The 24,647-nt window shown below is 38.6% G+C and overlaps 1 protein-coding gene across 1 annotated transcript; it reads right to left on the bottom strand.

Moving 5' to 3' along the window:
* Nucleotides 1–7,786: 7,786 nt before the first annotated feature.
* On the bottom strand, nucleotides 7,787–8,473 carry LOC142171683 (agamous-like MADS-box protein AGL62). The gene has a single exon (XM_075235369.1). The coding sequence runs from the start codon at nucleotides 8,471–8,473 to the stop codon at nucleotides 7,787–7,789; it is 687 nt and encodes a 228-aa protein (XP_075091470.1).
* Between the last annotated feature and the right edge of the window lie 16,174 nt (nucleotides 8,474–24,647).

Genomic DNA, 24,647 nt, shown 5'->3' with positions numbered 1-24,647 from the left:
GTCCGCAGATGCGGAATAACTGGGCAGAAAAGGGGCAGATTCGAGGGTTTGAAGTTCACTTCACAAATTTGATTGAGAGCTCGGTAGAAGGCGGAATTTGGAGAGATTTTCGGAGGAAGTTTTTGGGTAATGATTCTTAACTCCCTTATGGTTATATTCTACTAATCTATGCTAGAATTCATCGTTTAAATTCGGATTTGGGGTGAAAATTTGAGAAAAATTCTAAGGCCGAATTTTGGGGTTTTGATCAAGATTTTGATGTCGGATTTTAGTAAATTCGATATGGTTAGATTCGTGAGTGAATGAGCTTTCGTATTTTATGACTTTTACCTAATTCCGAGACGTGGGCCCATGTCGACTTTTTAGGGCGAATTTCAAAATTTTTGTTAAAGTATTGATTTAATTAATTAGATGAGCCTATTATGATTGTAAATATGATATGTAATTGCTTTTGGCTAGATTTGGGCAATTCAGAGCCGGATATTCGTGGAAAAGGCATTCTTTCGGATTGATTGAGCTTGACTCGAAGTAAGTATCTTGCCTAACCTTTTGTGGGGGAACTATCCCTTAGGATTTGAGTCATCTATGTTGATTGTAGTTTGTGTACGCGAGGTGACAAGTGCGTGCGCGGACTTATTTGTGGAAAGTTGGCCTTTTAGAGTTCTTATGTACTTATATTCACTGTGTATGATGTTGTTTTTGATACGTTTGAATTCCTATTTGCTAGTTTCACCTCTACATGCTTTGATTAGAGATAATTGCTTTAGGATTCACTCTTACTGTCTATTTGACCCTTATTCGACTTAACCAAAGATTTTACCTCTTCTATCGTCGTGCTATATTTTTCATAACTGCTTATCTTTAATTGAAATCATTATTTTCTCATCCTATAATTGTTTAGTCTTAATTGGAGTTATGATTATCTTCCGCTGCTTATCCTTACTTGAATTGTTGAATTTTCCTCGTAATTGCTCAACCTCAAAAGGAGTTTAGATAACCTATATCTTAGTTGACTTGCCATTATTTGGAACTATTTGACTCATGTTGGCTTCTTATTGTTGACTTGAATATTGTGGAATTGTTGCTACATTTTTGTTTTGTTTTCCCTTGTTAAGTTGTTCTCCTTGTGCCTAGCATTCTTTACTGTGGTTATTCCTTGTGAATGAGTTCTACCGTTCTTGTGATTTAAATTCTTGAGTTGATTTGCTCGTCGTACCTTGCATTTCTGTCATTGTTGCTTTTGTACTCGTTGTGGTGATGTACAAGGTTTTTGTCGTGTTATAGTTGTTATCTCTGTTATTTGCGCTGCATATTTAAATTGGGACTACAGACGTATTCTGGGAGATCCCCTAGCACTGCATATTTAAATTTGGACTACGGATGTATTCCGGGAGATCCCCCATCACTGCATATTTATTTTGGGACTACAGACATATTTCGGAAGATTTCCCAACACTGCATATTTAAATTGGGACTACGGACGTATTTCGGGAGATCCCCCAATACTGCATATTTAAATTGGGATTACGGACGTATTGCGGGAGATCCCCCTGTCTTGCATAATTAATTCGGAACTACGGGACGGTATCCCGATAGATTTTCCATGTGGTTATATCTGTATTCGGAGCTGCTAATCTTCCATGCTTAGGTGTCACAGGGTGACTTATACTCGAAGGATATTACTTGAAGAGTTTATATTTGAAAAGTATTTATCTTGAAGGAACTATGTTTGAAGATATTTATTTGAAAGGGTTGTACTTGAAAAGTATTTATCTTGAAAGAACTATATTTAAAGGCTAATTATTTGAAAAGTTTATATTTGAAAGGTTTTATCTTGAAAGAACTATGTTTGAAAGATATTTATTTGAAGGAAGTATATTTCAAAAATAATTTCTTATTGGAAAGGATTATATTCTAAAGACCTCAATTTAAAAACTTACGGGTGAAAGTTTACACTTGAAGGATTTGACTAATTTATTGGGGTTGTTGGCTGAGACCTGATGTGAAAACTATTGCAGCTGCTGAGTTACTACTTGCCTTTACTGTATTGTGATTTCTGGATTTGGGTTGTGTTTTCGTTCATTCTTTTGTGTCTTATTCTGGTGTTCCGCTGTTACTTCCTGTTTTTCCTTCCTTATTGCAGTTGCTATGTCGTTAGCCATATCGTGGGGTCCTTAGATAGATGTCATATTCTGTCATCCCTATACTTATGCTTGTTCAGTTTATTAGACCAGTGGGTGTCTTGACTAGTCCTCGTCACTACTTCACCGAGGTTAGTCTTGATACTTACTGGTCACTGTTCTGGTGTGCTCATGCTACTCTTCTGCACATATTTTTGTGCAGATCCAGGTAATTGTTCGTTAGCTAGTTGTGTGGACTGTTGTTGCAAAGACTCAAGGTAAACCTGCCGCTGCATTCGCAGGCTTCGGAGTCACCTTCAACTTTTCGTTTTGTACTGTTTATTCTTATTTCTAGACAGTTGTATTTAGAAGTTTTCTAGCAAACACTCTATAGAGCTTATGACTTGTACTACCGATTTTGAAAACTATAAGAGATTCTAGTTAAATAATGTTGTTGTTTTAATTATTGTTAGGCTTACCTAGTCCTTAAGACTAGGTGCCATCACGATACCCAAACGGTGGGAAAATTGGGTCGTGACAGTGGCCTTCAAAAGGAATTATAGTAATTTTTCGCCAAAAGAGTGTTTCTACCAACTTTCTGGTAACACAAAGTTATGTCACCTGAAAGCAGAGGGACTATCTGTATTAGGTAAAATATGTTATGGCACATGGCCACCCAAGAAGGGGACACGTGGAACCTAAGCCGGGAGGACGAAAAACCGGACGCGGCTATCCCGTCTGTCATCGGAAAAGATAACGTTCATGAAGGCATTGAATACTCTGCGCCCGGTAGCATTCAATGAGGAATATTCCATAGCATTAAGAGCAATGGCCCATTACAGAGAATTTGGCATATATGTTCATCGTTACGTCTTCATAAATGCTCATCATAATTGACATTAAAGAAGGGCACAACCCTAGTACCTTCTTCATAGCTATAAATAATAAGCTCAATGATCATTGGAAGGGACATGAATTTTCTGGCTAACTTACATTATATTCTATATAGAATTTTAATACAATTTTGCTTTCTCGCTCTTTGATCTCATCATTACCGTGCCCGAAAATCCTGTTCCCAGACTCGACAGCTCTGTCATTTTATTTACATTTTAAGGCTGAGTATTTTATATTTAATCAGTTATTTTGTTATTTTTTGGATCAAATTAATTCACTTGTCTAGAAACCACGAACAAATTCAATTGTACCATTTTACGGGTAAGCAAATATATCAATATTTGGTTTTTGTATTTGATTTTGGATATAGAATTCATTACATTGGTGCTTTCATCAATTCGACCTCTAATGGCAGCGGTAGTACTTGATAAATTCAGAGGCGGCAACGCAGAGGGCTGGGTTTATCAAGCAGAGTGGTACTTCAAATTCCTTGGCTTCTCCGAGGAAGACTGGTTACCTCTTCCTTACTTCTACCTTGAAGATGAGGCCCTCACATGGTTTGATTGGCTACATCGTAACAAACAGTTCCATGATTGGAACAACTTAAACGAGAAATTATTTTTGCGATTTCGAAAATGGAATGTTAGTTCAATAAAACATAGCATAAAATAATTTTTGAGCCCACAAGTTGTTTGTGTGTCCTTAAGAAATTTAATCTCCTCACTGTTGCCCAAGGTTATGGATTACTTTCTCCCAGGATAGAACGAAAAAACTATTCTGTAATACTGACAATCAAAATTACAGAACTTCAGGAAACTCAACAAACGGAGCAAATCACACTCGACACTTTGTTTATTTGGAAAAAATAATGCAACAATGTAGAAAATATGGGAGAAGTTTTCTGATTTTTATCTATTCAAATTGAGACTAAGCCTCTTAATTTATAGACAATGAAAGGGTGAGATGAAGAGGTGCAACCCAAAACGTAACTCTTCCATTTTCCATTCAATCCCTTTAAAGAAAAATCCAACAAGTTATGCTACTTTGTATCAGTCTGAAGCCAAGGTATCTCTCTTACCTGATTTTCAGTCATAATTCCAACTTCTATGGGTTAGAATCTGCACTCAAAGTTGGAAACTCAGACGTGAAGCATGTGTTCGATTAAATATTTACTGGAGTTTTCACCAAAGCAGTGGATGAAACTTATTCTGTTAAAGCAACGTGGCAACGCGCAGATGCACGCATCTCTATCTCTCACTTTGTAGTTGATTTGAACGATAATCAATCACCTAAGGTGTTCGACGAAATTTTACATAATGGCTGTCCTAAGGTATTCGAAAAGGTGCAATCAGTTTCTCCAGTCGAACTGCCTGATGCCGAAGCTACAACTCCTGATAGCAGCAAAGTCCAACTGTTCGATGACAGTTCCCATAGAGATATGCCAGAGAGGTACGTTAATACGACTTCTCTTGATCGTAGCTCTAGTGAACGGCAAATTGAATTTGAGGTCTTGGATGACATGTATCTTGCTGACTTTTTCATGGGACCAAAAACTATTGTGAATCTATATCTTGATAAAAAATTTCTGGAGAATGAGGATGGGATTTCAACAGGTAAAATGCCTTCAGATGAAATGATACTGGATGTTGAGCATGGAAACTCTAGTGGGGAAGTAGAACATGATGAAGGTATTCTATTGGTGGTGAGTGTACCGCATATTGCTTTCTCAATCAATTTCGATAGTACTTGAAACGATTACTCGACCATAGTTGTGGACGATTTCAAGGAAATCCTTGAGAAATCAGCTTGTCATATTGATAACACTTTCACTGATCAACGTCGGAGGGTTTTTGTGTTGGAGATCCAGGAATAAGTTTCACATTAAGTATCACGTTTAAGTCTCTAATAGGTTATACAGTGAATATGGAGCCACTTCTATTGATGGGATCTACTGGCATATTTTTCTTCTTTGCAAATGTTAACTCTATGACTCAAGTGTGGGATCCCGAACGGCTATGGTTGCATAATCATTATTGGACTTGCTATTTTACTAGGCCAACATCTGACTTCATTACTGATGCATTAGTCCTTGCTCCACATCTTGGTGTTGTTCTAGATGCTGCCAGCAAAATTCACAGAGAAAGAACTGCACAAGTCCTTCAAGGTGTTATAGCTCGGCAATTTGGGGTAAATCTGAGAGCCCAAGTTACTTTTGAAATGAGTGTAGTCTTCGATCCTGGCGGAGACCCTTTTGACGTACCAACTCTTGAAGACAGAGAGGGTGTCCTTGAGGCAATCTTGAAAGCCATAGCTAATCTGTCTATATACATGGTACCTTTCTGTATTGATAATTTCTGTTTTCATCAATTGAAAGCAACTATTCACGACATTACCAAGTCAGAGTATTATTTCATCATTGAGTCACATTCCGCGGATAGCATTAGAGTTACTGGTGCATTCCTTATTGAGTCACATTCTGCGGATATCATTAGAGTTACTGGGGCACCAGGTGAGCTACAGAGAAAAATGAAAGGGAATAGTAATATTGATACCACTGCTTGTTTGGGGAAGTTTGAAACTCTAGAGCTTCACCCTGAAGTTAAGGTTACAATTGAGTCTATAGTGGAGTGTTTCAGCACTTTGAGTATGAAATCCAACGGACAAGTAATAACATTGGACCTAAGGGTTACGATACTGGAGAATAAGGGTCACCAAGGAAATTGTGCTTATTGGTTTCACCGAGAATACATCTGCATTCGTTGGGTTAAAAGCTAGGAGGGATTCTGAACACTTTGCATATGATAGCGCAAAGTCGTTTTGGCCTTCATTGTGCAAAATTGCCATACCAAGACTTGAAATCTCTGAAGGCTTACCATTTGCTGTATTTGTTGCTTTGCTAGAGGTTCTAGAGGCACAACTTGCCCTTGTCATGGAGGGGGTTCTTGTTTTCCTTTCTACTTGTGATAGAGATGAGCTCGCCACCGCAACATATATGCCAAGGTTTGTGCTAGTCATTGAAGTCGCTTCAACAAACATCATTACCCGAACTAGTGTTGCTAGCACATATGGGACTGCTGTTTTCTTTTTTATATGCAAGTGGACTTGCCAATCAGTGGCCCTTGCACCTGTGGATGTTTATATAGCCGCAATTAGTTTACCATTGTTTTTAGGGTTTCTTGACTCGAACCTTGAGGGCAAAGTTCTTGTTGAGGACATGAGTATTGTTATAAATCAGCTCCAACCCAATATTGAGCTGAGAAGAACCATTGGGCCGAGAAGAAGACAGAGGACAAGGCCTTTAAAAAGGTTAATTTGGGATCCAGGCCCAAGAGATGCAATCAGGAATCAGTTAAAAAGGACCAGTGGTTAGCAAGGGGGTTATGCGACTTGTTATTTAGAAATTCCCCTCTCCTGGTCTCTCTCTTCCTCGTCTATTTCTCTCTGTGGCTCTGTCTCTCTCTCTCGTCTGTTTCTTTCTGTTACTATCCTTACATATTGTTGCTTCCTAGTGTAATTTCTTTGTTCTCGGTAGTAATATATCAATTTTTGGTTCTGTATTTGGTTTTGGATATTGGGTCCATTACAATAGGCCTTTGCAGTTGCCTGGGCTGAAACATTATGGGCAAGTCCTACTGATGAACTATTAACTGGTTTGACACTAGTTATGTTATACGGGAAAAACTAAAAATGACACTTATCAGGTAGCCACTTTAAGGGCCACTAATTGAGGAATAGCCAGCATTTTGTAAAATAGTTAAGAAATAGCCACAACTTAAAAACCGGGGGGAAGTAGATGAAAAATAGCCACATGAAACTCAAAGTGCTGTAATTGAAAACTCAAGGACAATAATGTGTCCTAATGAAAAATGCTTGAATGAAGTTTTACATTCCAATTCCTATTGAATGTATCAAATCCATGATCTCTACGAACTCTCTAGCATAACTTACTTCCAAAATTCACGACAAAAGAACTAATTTGTTATACAAACCCTAAATCTTAACGCCATTTGAATGAATTTTGGATTGTTCTGTTGAATATAAGTTAGTAAAATAACTTTGGACTATGTCAAAATCTTTATTTTGATCAATGGTCCAGTCCCCAGTGCAATGTCTTTGATGTTAAGTATCTGATCCATTTCTTCCTTCTTTGCATTGTTGTTGCATGAAAGAATTTAGTATTTGCGTCTCCCTCGTTTAACCATTGAATCCTAAATTTAATTATCTTGAGTGTGTGTATAGCCCTTGGCTCATTCGATCTTGTTAATGCCTGTGTTTTGAAAGAGTTTTGGCAGACTTCCATTTCCATAACATTTAACTCAACTCAACTTGTTAGAAACAAGAAAAATCAAAAATAATTGAAGAAAATGTATGCTACCTTGTTAACTAACAAACAATCAAGATTTATAAATTAATAGAGCGAAATTACTACTCCACACTTAAACTTGTTGCACGCACAAGAAAATTGAGATTTCATAAGCCTAATAGTAATACCAACTAGAAATACAATTGTTCAAAATACAATCTTTTGTAAATGATTTTCCAATTCCGAATTCTCTCATCACTATGTTTTTAATTAATGTAGTAATACTAATTAGTTTTGTCACTTGAGCAATTAGCTTATTTGAGATTATTAATACAAAAAACAACAGCTTCTCAGTTTTGTTATATATATACATATAACACAAAAGATCACGACATGCTACTTCATCATAAACAAGAGAAAGAAAATTAGAAAGGTAAAACATGAAACTTCTTAATCAATACTCAACTAATTAATCATAATAACCGCTTAAGAATTGGCCATCTCCAGGGTAATTGAATTGATAAGGAACAATTGAAGAACAATAGTCGATAGCAGCCTGATTCAAGAATTGATCCTCAGCCCCAAATCTAGCAATATTATTATTTATAGTTGAAGTAGTTGGCAGTACTGAAGAACCAGTAATCATACTCAATTCATCAGCTCTCATTGTTACTTTCTTCTTCAATTCTTCCAATGCAGCCATAAATTCTTCAAGTTCCTCAATTCCCATATCATCAATTGGTTCATTCCACCAAAATCCCTCATTATTATTCACAATCTTTGAATTTTCAATAATCTCCTTTTTTTTCTTATCAGCCTCCAATTCTCTACAAATTTGAGAATAATATTGATTGTTCTGTTGCACATTGTATTGATCGGCGGTCGATGACGATGATGATTTTCCGATGAGATAACGGTCGATAACGGCGTCAACGTTGGGATGACCGAAAGCAAAAAGACGTTGTCGTTTTAAAGATTGAACGAGAATAACGATTTCGGCACCGCTTAAGATGCAAAGTTCGCTAGCTTTTTTGAAAAGTCCTAAACGGCGTTTGGAGAAAGTAGCATGCCGACTATTTAGATTGTCTATTCGCTTGATTGCAATTTTTCTCCGTCCTTGAATTTTCTTCACAGTACTGTGAGTAGTAGTATTCATTGTAGGAGAAAGAAGAAGATTAATTGTAATTATGGCTTTCGTAAATTGAGGACTTGTTGATGTATAATTTATAGAAGACTTATTTGGTGTATGAATAAAAGATATCGGAAAAGACTCATTTACTCGTTTTAATTGAAGGGAACTGGTTTTTAATTTGGAATGCTGTTCTACTTAAATAAAAAACATAAGGAAACCGTTCCATAAATTTGTTAGCTATTGGAAAATTAGAATCTTTAATACTATATACTTACCATAACTTTTGTTACTAATTGGAAAACTAGAATCTTTAACAGGATTCAAGAATAGGAAAAAATATATTTATATTACTGGCACGCTTCGTCGTCAATGTTAAATTGTTTGGTAATTTGGAGTGCCCCCTCCTTGCCCCTTTTTCGATATTTGAAAAGGAATTTTATTAGAAAAATATTTATATTAGAAAATCATTCAGGTACGGGAGTCTAATTGGTTATTAGACCAATAGTCTAATTTCTATGACTATAAGAATATATTATTAAAAATAAAATGAAATTTAAAAGTAAAGAGTCTTCAAATATTAAAAGTACTTATTATTTATTATACGCACAAAAGAAGAAGATTATCATGTAAAATGAAACAAAAGAAAGTATAAATTATGGTATAAAGCTAGCAATGAAGGGTTTAATAGGCACATTTGAACATACTAGTATTAGTGTATGCGTGTTGCGCGTGTTTTCCATCTCATTGTATAATTGTTGTAAAACTATTACATAAATATTATTTTAAAATTTTTGTTTGCATTATAAAATAAAAATATAATTAAGCTCCTGAAATTACTAAATTGTAGATCCTATATAACTAATTCAATAAAGAAAGAAATAATAAATTTTAAGATTTGTGTTTAAATGTTCTGCATTTGAATAATTTTACATGCTTGTGTACTTTCCTTGAATGAACTTTTATGTCTTCTCTTTAGTGCTGATCTCATGAAAACTATTTTTCATCACGATAAGCATCCTAAATGCTACATATATGGATTTATTTCAATTGGTATAATTTATATAAAGAAAAATATTAGTTGATTTTAAAGTCTTAAATATTAGGACTTCCTACCTAGTTTTATAAAATTTAATGAGCAAAATTTTAGTTGATTCTAAAGCTCTAAATGTTATAAAAACAACTAAATAATAATATTGTTCAGTGTGAAAGTAATTTTTTATAGAGTAAAAATAATTAAAGCAGTAAATTAATAGAAGATAATCTAAAAATTAGAAAATAACGGAGATTTATAATTACCTATCCAGAGAAATTAAAAGATTTAGACGAAAATGGTGTTACTGGACTATTTATAGAGGCATCAATTAGGTGATTAAGACCCTCTTTGTTTGCACTTAATGACGGTTTGAATCTTAGACATTCAGATCTCATACATTAAATACGTTTGTTTTTAAAGTCTGAATCTTAATCATTCAGATCTTAATCATTAAGCGTGTTTATTTTTTTTTTACTTCACAACCACTTAATGAGTCGGATAGGTCTGTATGATTAAGATCTATAACAAAGACTTAATTTATTAAGATGTTATCATCCACATTCATTACTAATTGTTGTCACCGCCTACCATTATCAACTACCACCACCAACACCATCATTCTCAACCATAGTCACCGCCACTACTACCACCCACCATTATCCTCAACCATAATCACATACTCACCCACATCAACTACCATCACCACCACCACCACCACCATCATCCTCAACCATAACCACATACTCATCTACCTCAACTGCCACCACCAACCACCCAATCACCATCAATAAACATAGCCGGCACCGCCCACCATTATAAATTACCACCACCACCATTATTTACTAACACCACACACCACCACCTTCCTCAACCATAATCGCTATCGCTGCCAATCACCACTAGCTACCACCAAGAACCACAACCATCAACTAAAATCATCACCAACCACTGCCTCTAGTCGACACTCACAAGCACCTTCGTTAGCCATCACCACCACCAACAACCATATTATTGATAGAATATGAGATTAATTAGTATTGTATTTGAATTTATTGATAGAATATTAGATTAATTAGTATTGTATTTGAATTTATGTTTATTAATTTTTAAATAAAGATAAATTCTATATATTCAGATGTTTAAAAAATAAATAGTCTTAATCATTTAGTATTCAGATCTTAAAACACATTTTAATATTCATATATCTTAATCTTGATACACAACTTGATATTCAGATTCAGATGTTTTAATCTTAAAAAACAAATGAGGCATAAATATCTCTAAGTACAATTAATTGTGTCTTGTTGGTTTGACCAAAAAGAAAAGTGGTTGGTCTTTAGAGAATTTAAATTGTGAGGAAGATTTTCAATCACATTAGATTCAAGTTTTTACAAAAGTTAATAAAAGGGACGTGAAAAACCATGGGAATCAATTTGAGTGGTTAAAAGCAATATAAATTCTCTTACAGACGAAATCTAAGTTGACTTCAAAGAGATATTCGTAATATAAATATAAATAAAATATATTAATTGTACCTATATAAGGACTTATTAATAAGGGAAGATTTAATAACTAAATTTTTTGTTATTTTGAAGTCCTAATATTCGATAAATAATATAATTACGTTTTTGTCTAATGTAAAATTAATTTTTTAGAGTAAAAACAGTCAACGATATTTCGCTAAGGGATTGCGTGCTCTTAATATAGTATAGATATATGTAACGACCTGACTTGACGTTTTAAGAATTAATGCACCCGTTGAGTGACTTAAGGTCTCCAGAAGTCTCGCAATATGTATTATGAACCGCGTGTGTGGTCGAGTTTGATTTACGGATGATTCGGAGAGATTTGGGACACTTAGTCCCTAAGACGGAAGCTTAAATCTTAGGATTTTGACCGTAGTCAGAACTGTGTGAAGACGACTCCGGAATAGTGTTTTGTCGGTTATGTTAGCTCCGTTGAGTGATTTTGGACTTAGGTGCGTGTCCGGACTGTGAATCTGAGGTCTGTAACCAATTTAGGCTTGAAATGGCGAAAGTCGAATTTTTAGAGAATTGGACCGAAAGTGAACTTTTTGATATCGGGGTCGGAATCTGATTCCGAAAGTTGGAGTAGGTCCATAATGTCAATTATGACTTGTGTGCAAAATTTGAAGTCATTCCGGATTGATTTGATGTGTTTCGGCACAAGTTATAGAAATTAAAAGTTCAAAGTTTATAGATTTTGATTTGGGGTGCGATTCGTCGTTTTGATGTTGTTTGAGCTGATTTGAGAATTCGACTAAGTTCGTATGATATTTTTGGGACTTGATGGTATGTTTGGTTAAGGTCCCGAGGGGCTCGGGTGTGTTTCGGGGTGGTTTCGAACCAAATTGGAGTTGTTTGGACTGTTGTTATTGAAGTCTGGTTTCCTTCTTCGCGAACGTGAAAGGAGTCCCGTGTTCGCGAAGAGGAATTTGAGGGACTGATGGTTTGGCCTTCGCGAACGCGAAGCTGTGGACGCGAACGCGAAGAAGGAGCAGGGCAAGCCTTCGCGAACGCGGCCCAGGCAACGCGAACGCGAAGAAGAAAGGAAGATTGGGGCCTGGGGTCGTTTAGCCTTCGCGAACGCGAAGGAGTTGGTCAGCTGGTCATCGCGAACGCGACAAGGAGTTCGCGAACGTGAAGAGGAAATGATGGGGCAGAAACAGTTGGCCTTCGCGAACGCGACAAGGAGGTCGCGAACGCGATGAAGGATTTGAGACAGTCGGGTTTTGGCCTTCGCGAACGCAAAGCAGAGGTCGCGAACACGAAGAATGCCTATCTGGACAGAATTAAAAGTTCCAAAAACGGGGGTTTGAGTTCATAACTCAAAATCTAATTTGGAGCTCGGTAGAAGGCGATTTTTGGAGAGATTCTTGCGTGGGTGTTTGAGGTAAGTGATTCTTATCCAGTTTTGATTAACTTCCATGATTATGTCTTTGAATCCATCATTTAATTCGGATTTAATGGAGGAAAAATCAAGATTTTTGTAAAATCTTCCAAAAATAAAAATTTAAGATTTGGAAGTCGCGTTGTTATTGGAATTCGATAAAATTGGTATGGTTGAACTCGTATCGGAATGGGTGTTCGGATTTCATGAAAATTATGTTGGGTTCCGAGAGGCGAGTCCCGCGTTGACTTTTGTTGAATTTTTGGAATAAATTTTTAAGTCGACGTATTATTATCCGGAATTGTTTTTGATGAATTTTAATGAAGTTATACAATTAATTTGGATAGATTTGAGCTGCCAGGAGGTCAATTCAAGCAAGAAGGCGATTTTGGAATATCGGCATAACTTCAAAGAGGTAAGTGTCTTGCTTAACCTCGAGTGGGGGAATTTTTCCTTAGGCATTGAGTCTTATGTGCCATTTGTATAACTGAAAACCATGTACGCGAGGTAACGAGTACGTACTTGATTTATATGTGTAAATTTTATTGAGTTAAAGTCTTGAGCATATTGTGTAGTAAATTGGATAATTGTTGACATATATTTAATCATCTACTTGTCGTGCCTAAATCCTTGTTGTCGACTCTAGTGTTATATGACAATGTGATATGACTGTTGTTTAATTATTTATCAAATTTCGTAAATTTGCTGGTTTGATAATTATTGTACTTTAATTTCATTATGAATTTTCCTTCTGCAAGTAATTAATTAAATGATCTTAAGAAGAGGTGTTTATATAATTATTGAAAATTGAATTTAAATGAATTCTTTGCTTTATGTTGAGTAATTTCTATCTCTATTGATTGTTTTTCGGTGTTGTACACATTGTGTGGAGTTTTTGGCTATTTGTTGTGAAATTAATTGACTTGATTGTAGCTTTGAAATTTGGTTGTGGCCATTGGGCAAATTGTGATATGAATTGATTTTGTTATGTTGTTGTGATAATTTCCCGTATAAAATGTTGTGTTGTGTGAGTTGTTATTTTGGGGAGACAAGGGTGGCATTTCACCGTTGATATTATGTGGTTATAAGGGTGGCATTTCAATGTTGTGTTTGTTGGCTATTGATATTGTCTGGACGGAGCGATAAGGGTGGCTAAAGGAGCGATAAGAGTGAAAATAGGAGCGATAAGGGTGGCTATAGGAGCGATAAGGGTGGCAATAAGAGCGATAAGGGTGGCTATTGTCAGGGATGATATGTGATGATGTGGGATTGTGGTGTTGACAATTTTCATGTGATGTTGTAATTTTCTTGTGTTATTCTTATACCTTGTGCAACTTGTCGTGTTGTTAGTAAATTGATAATAATTTAATTTATGTTGTAATTGGGAGCCTGTAGCTATTGTCAGGCGGTTTATAAAATGAAATGTGGGCACGAGGTGCCGTGAATTGTGATATGAAATGGGGATATTGGTACGTGAATTGTCCGTGCAGTTGTGATATAAAATGTAGGCACGGGGTGTTGTGATGAAATGATAATGATATTCGGCACGTGAATTGTCCGCGCAGTTGTGATATGAAATAAGGGAACGAGGTGCCGGGGAAATATGGTGATTTAATTATGGGCACGAGGTGCCGTGGAAATATGAAAATGGGCTTAGACCCGTGTTTACGAAAAATATAAAATGGGCTGAGACCCGTATTTTGATGATTATGAAATGAGGTGTCACATGGTGACTTTTTAATTGAAAGAATTATATTAAAGATATTTATTTGAGGAAATTGTATTTGAAAAGATTTATTGAAAGAATTATATTTGAAAAATAATTATTTGAGAAAATTATATTTGAAAGAGAGTTACCTGGAAGAACTATGTGAAAGACATTTATTTGAAGGGCTTGATTTAATTAAGTGTAATTGTGTTTATTAATTATTGAGTGATATTAATGGTATTCTTGTTGTCTGTTGTGCATATCACTGGTTGTTTTAACCTGTCTTTATTATTATTTATTTCCTATTATTTTGTATATCATATTGCACAGGTTATTAGACTAGTGAGTGTCTTGACTGTACCTCATCTCTACTCCATTGAGGTTAGTCTTGATACTTACTGGGCACCGCTGCGGTGTGCTCACTCTACACTTCTGCACATTTTGTGCAGAGCCGGGTATTGAAGATAACGGACTTGAGCAGAGTTAAGCGGGATCGTAAGGATTCAAGGTAGAGCTGTTTGGTCGTCGCAGTCCCTTGGAGTCTTTTCATTTCATTGTACTGTTAACTTGTAATCAAACAGTATTGTATATTCGGTACTCGTGATCATTCTATGTATTCAGTTAGAGTTCGTGACTCAGTACTACCAGTCTTGGGAGGATGTATATTCATATTTTTTTCGCTGTCAGTTTTGATTATTTATTTAATTAAAAAAAATAGTTTCAAAAGGTAGTTGAAATCGGATTACCTAGTCTTAGAGACTAGGTGCCATCACGACGCCTGTGTGGAATTTTGGATCGTGACAAATCTACTACATACAAACAAATAAATTAGTTTTATGATCTTTTATGTAATTAATTATGAACTTGACACTCCTATTCCTAATCATGTAAAAACTAATAAGAGTCTTTTCTTACTATAAGCTTCCCTGACGTATCGCCTTTTAAATTAGTTTGGACTTTTAACAAAAGCATATGTTTCTAAGTTTTTGTCTATTCTTTTTATTTTATTAGAATTAATTTAATAAAAAATTTAGCTACCACTTTAACTTTGCAGGAATATTAGGCATTTTTAAGTAATTAAAACGTTTTATTCCTTGTATGCAACGCATTGTTAGACAGGTTTTTAAATTTCATTTTTTTCTTTTGTTTTTGTCCCTTCGTGGACATCCAATTAAATTTTGTAAGAACTAATTTAATTCAAATTCATACTAAATTATTAGATTACAATATTTTTTATAAATATAAGAAATAAACCATATCATAAATGGGAATAGTGTTAATTCTCACCTTATATAAGTGACAAAGAGTTTGAGATGGCATATAATTAGTTATTTTTGTATGTAAATGGTTTAATCGTTATAGAGGGAGAGAAATTAAATAAAAAAAGAGTTTACAGGAATTCCACGGTAAATCTTCTAGGCCTAGCCTATGAGATAAGGTTGTATGAATCTTATCGTCTATGTACATAATAATATTTAAAATATTAAATATTAGAAAATTAATATGTAAGGTATGTAAAATGCTAATCGATTTGAAAGACCTAAATATTAATACTTCCCATATAGTTCAAATGAAAAAAATATTTAGTAACCAAACTTTTAGGTGATTTCAAAGTGCTAAAAAATAGGAAAATAATTAAAAGACTATTTTGTCTATTGTGAAATCAATTTTAGAGGTTATAAAAGGCAAACGGTATTTCACTAATATAATTGTTTACCCTAAAAATCGGATAACAATTGAATTTATACGCGGTTTTAAGGATACGTGATATAACTTGATACAAATTAAGGAAACATATTAGAATTGAAATTGACGATAAAAGGATAAATGCAAACCACACAAATCGAATAGCCTTACGCCAAACTGTTTACCAAATCAAATAGCCTTGGCCCTCGAGTTCGATCACCCTTGAACCAAGAGATGTCTCAACTGATGTATGAACAGAATAACAAGATAATAAAAGCTAGAAAATGACAGTATATTGCTTTATGTTGCATAATGTGATCCCTGTTACAAACGATTAGACCCCCTTTATATAGTAGGGGAGTCCTACTCTTGATACAATTTTATACAAGGTAAAAAATCTCATGATTTGCTAATCAATCGGCTTATCCTTGATACGTGCCGAGATTTCTATCGTGATCCACAACCGATCGCGTATATTTTGTCCTTCTGTTATTCAGCTCGGCAAATTTCCCTCGATCTCGTCTGATCTCGATTTTGTTCGATGACATGGACTCGAGCGTAATGATGTAACTTCGCACCTCAGTTCGATATAATTTGAGGTCGAACTTTAACCTATCATATTTCAGTCTCGATTAGTCACACAAGAGGCGAACCTGGTTTTGACTGTATATGGATAGTCCCCTCGTTTCTAGGAGAGAAGATGACGAAAAACGATATGAACTTCCGAATCCCCTCTCGATGGGCCATGACGTAAGTGACAAACGGCCACTGAGACACCCGACTATGACGTAAGCGACAAACGAATACCGAAATGTCCCATCGGTCCAGTTACCAAGGCATTGAATGTCTGTCAATTGCTGTTCAGCCACTACGGGTTCTAAACCGTCATCAGCAAGCTATAAATACCCTAACTTTCATTTATTCAAACTTTACGTTCAAAGCCCCTCCTATTCTTGTTCTTCAAAAATCCCTTTGCTCTCCAACTCTTGCACCCGAATTTCTTGAACTTTTAGTAAACCGCTAAACATACCTTCCTAATTTCCTTTTCTTCTATTCTACAATGGTGAAAACTTCTAAGACTGTCCCGCAAAAAGAGGTCGCTTCTTCATCACGACCCGCCGGTGATGGGGCTGCGGCGGAACCACACCCTGAGGAGTTCGTTCTTGTAGGGTGACCGACCGTTGCCAATTTTAAGATTGAAAAATCTTCCTCGGTACCGGGTCGATGCGATCCGGTCTCGAGGTATATATGTACGATCACCGATGATCTCCTCACCAAGGTTAAAGAATATTGCAACTGGGCCAATAAACATGTGGTGGTGCCTTCGCCTGAGGAGTCAATCACTACCCACGTGCAAGGTTTTTTAAGTGTTTGCACTTACCCCTTCACGTTGGGTCCCTTAGACCCGATCATTATTGCCTTCTGCAATAGGTACGACGTGACTCTTGGCCAGATTCACTCTTCATTATGGAGAATAGTGATTTTCCTTCGATTCTTCTTAAACAAAATCGAGGGGTGTCCCTTCACCCTCGATCACCTTATGCGTCTCTACAGTCCCCAACTCTATCGATGGGGCTAATCAAGCTTGCTCTCCGGGCCAGTAGGGCCCCATTCACGAGTATAGATAAGGCTCGGGATCGAGGTTGGATGGGCCATTTTGTTCGAATAAAGACTTCAGATTTTATCCCTGCCGAGGACATACCATTTCCCGAGAAATGGAACATGAAACGTAAGTATTACTTTGCCTTGAAGATTTAATATATTGTTTCTCCTCTTATCTCATTTCTTATGGGTGTTTTTGGTGTTGCAGTTGTGGCCTAGATGCCGGATGTGGTTCCTTGACTCAAGGAATGGGTCGAGGACCTTGTGTCACAAAGACCATACTCCGAGCGTGCATGTATGGAATTATCGAAGGGTCGGTGGGAAGCCCGTAATCATGGTAAGTTTCCTTTCTTGATTTAATACTGTTTGACTTTCTCCTTGCGTTGTCGAACTCTTATCGGTCCTGTTTTCTTTTGTAGGTCTCCCCAAGAATGTTGTCATGAGGCCTCCATCTGGTGATGAGGATGTGCCTCTCGAGTCCCCTGATTTGAGGCACGTGATGAGAAGAAAAAAAAGGCTCCGAGATCCCCGAACACGGAGAAGCAGAAACGGAAGAAGAGGCAGGTGTGCAAACCTAAGGAAAGTACCGGCGTCCTCTCATCGGACTCAATCCGCCGACTGAGGGATGAGTCTGAAGAAGAAGCAGAAGACAATTACGAGTTAGTAGCTCCGGTGCGAACTGCTTTGCCTCGAGCCGGGGAAGTTGCTGAGAAGGCATTGGCCGAGACCTATGAATCAGAACGGGGTGCGGCTATTTTTCCCCAAGCCAGGGGAGTCGAGAGGGAGACCGGGGCCGACACTCCTCGAGCAGAAGAAGGTTCCCCGAAAGATGTGCTTAGGGTGATTGACCTTACCGGGTCTCCTCAGTTCTCTGATGCCATGATCCGTGAGGCCGGTATGCTAGAAGGTCGTTCTTACGAGGGACCTCAAGGGGAGACAGATATCCAAAACTTCTTGGATGGGTTAGAGTCCACTGCCTCAGAGGATGTCACTGGGCTTAGTGATTTGCTGGTGCCAAAGAAGATACCATCATCGGGAGCCAGTGGATCTTTTTCGAGCCCAAAGTTGGTGGATCGGTTCCCGGCCCCGAGCGTTAACCCTGATCGAAGGCGGTCAATAGTTCGGAGGATGCTCGGGTTTTCTTTGCCCCGTGATTGCTAGCTACCTTCGGTGCTTGGTGACAGAAGAGGACCGGGTCGTGATGGACGCGGTGGAAGCACCCTACATATTCAATGAAGCTCAACACACTTTGAATCGGGTAACTTGGAGTGTCCCTTTATTATGTATTTTAAGTTATAATCCTAACGCGTTTCTTTACGCTTGCAGGCCTCGGTACTGCACCATGAGGATTTCCTATGATACCGGGAGGAGTTAACCCAACATAAGGCCGAGATTCAGGAGCTTGCTGAGAAGAGGGGCACTTATAAGCTTTTGAGTGAGAGACTTCAGGCCGAGTTGGAAGTGAATCGGAAGGAGCATACAGAGTGGGCCGAACAGGTAAATAGAGTACTTGAAGATAATGACGACGATATGGACTCAATGGCTAATGATATGATCCTGCAGGTTCGACAAAGGCTCGAACAAATCTGGCAGCTCCAGGCGCAGGTAGATGCGATACAAACTGAGGCCGAGGAGTTCAAGAAAAACATGGACCTCATAACCTCACAAAAGGAAGTTGTCCAAGCACAACTGGCGTCACCCGAGGCTCAGGTTCGGGCTGCAAATGAGAAGACCTCAGTGCAGGCCAAGAGGATCGAGGAGCTCCAATTTGATATTAACTCGGCTATTTCTGGCCAAGAGAGCTTGGCCACGGAGTTTGAGACGGCCAAATCTGAGGTGGCCGTGGACAATAATAGGGCCGATGATAAAGTGGCCCAATTTAAGGTTGACGTCGAGGCTATTCAGGCACAGGCCAAGAGCATGGTAGATCATGAAAGGTGGGAAGCTCGAAGGGAAGCCCTCGAGGGAGTCCATGCTCAAGGCTTTGACATACTAGCGAAAATCGAGAATGCCAAGGTAGAAGAAGCCAGGGCTCGGAAGCTGGCTTTTTCCCGAGGAAGGCTCTGAGAACTTAACTGAATATGAAGGTGGGGAAGACCCAAGGATGAATACCTTCCCCCGATGAGGACCAGGCCACTTAGGCCTTTAGATGTTTTTATTTTTTGCTTTTTGCATCTTTTTGAGGCCGATTTGGCCATTGTACATTTCTATTTCGGGCAATTAAGGCCTTTGTAAGAAGATTATATATACAAGGGTTTCTTTCCCCTTTGGCTTTCAAATTTTTTCTTTGATTTATTACTTGTATTCATAAGGGCCGAAACGCCTTAACATAAAGTAATTTAGGTTGTGTTCGAAAGTTCAAACAAACCTTGCCTTTTCTCTACTTTGTTCTAAGGCGTCTTGGGGGTTCGATGTTACCAGAACCTTTTCCCTAAGTAGGTAGCCGAAATTGTAGTTTGCCGAGGGTAGCCTTTAAAACCGGTTGTGAAATATTTCTTTTTTGAAGGCCTAGTTTTTGTTACGGGTTTCGGACGTCTCCGAGCCGTGTTAATTTGGCCGTAGACTTTTAGTTCAGGAGCTGCCCATTGGACTTGTTTTCCCGAGCTATCTAGACTAGCCCAAGATAACATTCCCCGAGTAGGGTGGACGTGACCTTTAAAAACCGGGGAGTTTCCTAATAGGTCATATACTCCCGAGGCCTAGTGACTTGGACCTGTTCGAGTTTTTTAGATGGCAGTCCCCGAGTGAGGGAGTGGTCATTCGTATTCTGGTTATAGACTACCCTTGGGCTTGTTATTTTCAGTAGATTGGAAAGTACAAAACTCTTTAAAGGATGTAAAGAGGAAAATGTTTTAAAACATAAGATGATTTCAAGGAATGTACTTTTGTTTATTCTTGTGCAAAGTAGTCATACATGCGTACATGTTTTATGCCAGGGCTCGAGTAATTTATGTGGGCACGGTTTGTTTGACCGTTTATCCTTTACAATAAAATCCTACCTATCGAGACCCTTCCTTTAGGGAGTAATTTCCTCGCTAAAGTTGATATCCGAAGGTAATGCATATCTGACGGTAATACCCCCCCCCCCCAATAATCGATGTTGATTGTAAAGGGACCTCGGATATTATAGAATTGATTTTCGATATCGATTCATGATCGGGCTTGATTCTAAGTTAGCACGATCCATTTTTGCCTCGTTAAAAACCTTGCCAAAAAACCCATTTGGGACAAAACCCGTCTAAGAAAAAAAGAGTGCAACGCGTGCTTTCAGATCTAAAAGCTCCATGCCGCTTCTTGTTGATCACCTGCAAGTGTTAGTCTAAAATGAAAAGGAAATGAAATGGGGTTGTACCTTAACAGTAATATCGTTTTAGGTGGGATATATTCCAATTTCTTGGTAGTTGTTCTCCGTTCATTATTCTGAGCTTATAGGATCCTTTTTCGGTGACCTCGAGAATCTTGTACGAACCTTCCCAGTTCGGACCCAATTTCCCTTCGTTCCGATTCTGGGTGTTTAGGGTGACTTTCCTAAGCAGTAAGTCCCCGACATTAAAGTATCGAAGGTTGGCCCGTCGATTGTAGTACTTCTCGATCCGTTGTTTTTGGGAAGCCAATTGAACAAGGGCGACCTCACGCCTTTCATCCAATAGTTCCAAGCTCGTATTCATGGCCTCATCATTTGACTCCTTTGTTGCATATCGATATCCGATACTTGGTTCCCCGACTTCGACCAGTATTAAGGCTTCAGTGCCATAAACTAATGAAAATGGAGTAGCCCTAGTACTGGATTTCGCAGTCATGTGGTATACCCAAATGACTTCTGGTATGATCTCCTTCCATTTCCCTTTGGCATCGGTTAACCTCTTCTTAAGGTTTTGGATTATGGTTTCATTAGTCGATTCGGCTTGCTCGTTCCCGCTAGGGTGATAAGGTGTCGATAAGATTCTTTTGATCTTATGATCTTCGAGAAACTTGGTCACTTTGCTGTCGATAAACTATTTCCCGTTGTCACACACAATTTCGGATGACATCCCAAACCGACATATGATGTGGTACGAAATGAAGTCAATGAATTCCTTCTCCCTAACCTTCTCGTATGAATGTGCTTTAACCCACTTAGAAAAATAGTCAGTCATAAATAAGATAAATTGACACTTACCTGGTGCCCATGGAAGAAGGCCAATGATGTCAATTCCCCACTTCATGAATGGACATGGTGATAAGACTGAATGTATCAGTTCCCAGGGTTGGTGAATCATTGAAGCATATCTTTGGCATTTGCCACATTTTCGAACAAACTCCGTCGCATCTTTTTCCATGTCGATCCAGTAATAGCCGGGTCTGATTACCTTTTGAACCAATGATTCGGAGCATGAATGATTTACGCAAGTTCCCTCATGAAATTCCCTCAGAACAAACTCGGTATCTCCCGATCCCAGACATATTACTAGTAGGCCATCGAACATTCTTCTGAACAAGGTTCCGTCTTCGGACAAGGTGAATCGGGCTGCCTTTGTGCGCAGGGCCCTCGATTCTTTTGGATATGAGGGAAGTTTCCCGGTCTTCAAATATTCTACGTATTTATTTCTCCAATCCCAGGTTAAGCTTTTGGAATTTATCTCGTCATGACCTTCTTCGACTACTGACCTCGTGAGTTGCACAACGACCCCTGAGTTGATCTCGTCGTCCTCAAACGACGACACTAAGTTTGCAAGGGCATCGACTTCGCTATTTTGATCTCGATTCACGTGTTGTAAAGTCCATTCTTTAAACCGATGTAATGTTACTTGTAACTTATCTAGATACCTTTGCATTCAATCTTCTCTGACTTCGAACGTTCCGTTAACCTAATTCATCACAAGGAGGGAGTCGCACTTAGCTTAGATCACCTCCGCCCCCAAGCTTTTTGGCTATCTCGAGACCTGCAATCATGGCCTCATATTCGGCCTCATTGTTAGTCAACTTCACAGTTCTAATGGATTGTCTAACCACGTTGCCCATGGGCGGCTTCCGTACGATACCAAATTCGGACCCATTTGCGTTCGATGCACCGTCCGTAAAGAGGGTCCAGATTCCCAAGGACATTCCCGATTTTACCAACAACTCTCTTTTGACCTCAGGTATTAGCTCCGGTGTGAAGTCGGCCACGAAATTTGCCAAGATTTGAGACTTAATGGTTGTTCGGGGTTGATATTCGATATTGTACCCACTGATTTCCACGTCCCATTTGGCCAACCGTCCCAAGAGTTTGGGTTTATGCATTATATTTTGCAATGGGTAAGTTGTCACAACACATTTAAGGTGGTATTAAAAGTATGGTTTTAGTTTCCTAGAAGCGCTTAACAAAGCGAGCGCCATTTTTCTAGGTGGGGATATCTTGTTTCAGCTTCACCCAAGGTCCGGCTAACATAATAAATCAGAAATTGCGTACCTTGTTCTTCCCGAACTAAGACTCCACTTACTGCTATCTCCGATACTGCCAAATATAAGTACAGTTGTTCCTCTGCCCTCGGCGTATGAAGTATTGACGGGCACAACAAGTATCGCTTAAGTTCTTCTAGGTCCCGTTGGCATTCTGAAGTCCATGTGAAGTTATTTTTCTTCTTCAGCAACGAGAAACATTGATGACTCTTATCGGAGGACCTCGAGATGAATCGTCTCAGGGCAGCTATGTGCTCGGTTAACCTCTGCACAAACTTCACGTTATCCACTATCATGATATCCTCGATAGCTTTGATCTTGTCGGGGTTGATCTTTATTTCTCGGTTGGATACCATGAATCCAAGAAATTTACCTGACCCGACTCTGAATGCATTTTTCTGGATTCAACTTCATATTGTACTTCCTCAATATACTGAAGGTTTCCTGCAAATGTTTCAAATGGTCCTCTGCTCGCAGGGACTTAACTAAAATGTCATCATTGTAAACTTCCATAAATTTTCCTATTTGTTCTTCGAACATCCGGTTTACTAGGCGTTGGTAAGTGGCACCAGCATTTTTTAATCCAAATGGCATTATGTTATAGCAGTATGTGCCATACTTATTGATGAAGGGGGGGCTTGAATTGTTGTTATAATCGGCTTACTTAGTCTTAGAGACTAAGTGCCATCACGACGCCTATGGTGGGATTTTGGGTCGTGACAAGTTGGTATCAAAGCTCTAGGTTCATAGGTTCTACGAGTCTAGTAGAGTCTTACGGATCGGTACGGAGACGTCTGTACTTATCTTCAAGAGGCTACAAAACTGTTAGGAAATTTCCACTTCTTTCATTCATGTTTGGATTTTGAGCCTTTGTATCTCTATTCTCTCATAAATGGTGAGGACACGTGCTACCTGGTCAGCTGAACAAACACCCGCGCATACTCCTAGAGCCGCAAGAGGTCGAGGCCGAGGTAGAAGTTGATGTAGAGGACGAGGAAGGGCACGTGTCACAGCTAGAGCACCTGTTAGGGTAACAATTGAGGAGCCGCCAGTAGCTCCGGTTAGGGGACAGGTACCGGAAGCACCTATTGTTACCCCCGGACTTCAGGAGACTTTAGCACAGTTCCTGAACATGTTTGGTATATTAAGTCATGCAGGATTGATCTCCATTGCACCAAATATTTCACAGATTTGGGAGGGATCTCAGACTCCTACTACTCGTACTCCAGAGCAGCAAGTTTACATTGGTCAGGTTCTGGGTGTGGTGCCGGTACAACCTGTTATTCCGGTTCAGCTTGAGTTCAGGCGAGGGACATCAGAAGAAGAACAAAAGAGACTTGTGAGATTAAAGAGGTATAGTCCACCTACTTTTGGTGGCACAACTACCGAGAATGCCCAGGAAGTTCTAAAAAAGTGCCACCGTATTCTCCGCGCCATGGGTATTGTGGAAGTGATCGGAGTTGCCTTTACTACATTTCAGTTGACAGGAGCAACATATCGATGGTGGCAGTCTTATAAAGAGGGCAGACCCGCCGATGCAACACCACCAACTTGGGTTCAATTTTCAGAGATGTTTTTGAAAGAGTTTATTCCCTATACTCTCCTAGATGTGTGGCACATAGAGTTTGAACGGTTGCGTCAGGGCACCATGAAGGTGTTAGAATATGCTATCAGGTTCAGTGAGTTAGCCACCATGTACCTATCTTGGTTCCTACGGTTAGAGAGTGAGCCCACGGATTCATTGAAGGGCTCTATTATGCTTTTAAAATATGTATGGATCAAGAGTTGCAGACTGACATTCCATTTCAACAAGTAGTAGAGATTGCCAAGATGTTAGG

The sequence above is a fragment of the Nicotiana tabacum genome, chromosome 17, assembly GCF_000715075.1.
Source record: "Nicotiana tabacum cultivar K326 chromosome 17, ASM71507v2, whole genome shotgun sequence".
Lineage (NCBI taxonomy): Eukaryota > Viridiplantae > Streptophyta > Magnoliopsida > Solanales > Solanaceae > Nicotiana > Nicotiana tabacum.
Note: the sequence above shows the minus strand (reverse complement) of the source record. Positions and strands in the feature narration are given on the sequence as shown.

What these genes read in the sequence shown, in the direction of transcription:
- LOC142171683 (XM_075235369.1), bottom strand. Translation starts at nt 8,473, where the DNA reads ATGAATACTACTACTCACAGTACTGTGAAGAAAATTCAAGGACGGAGA.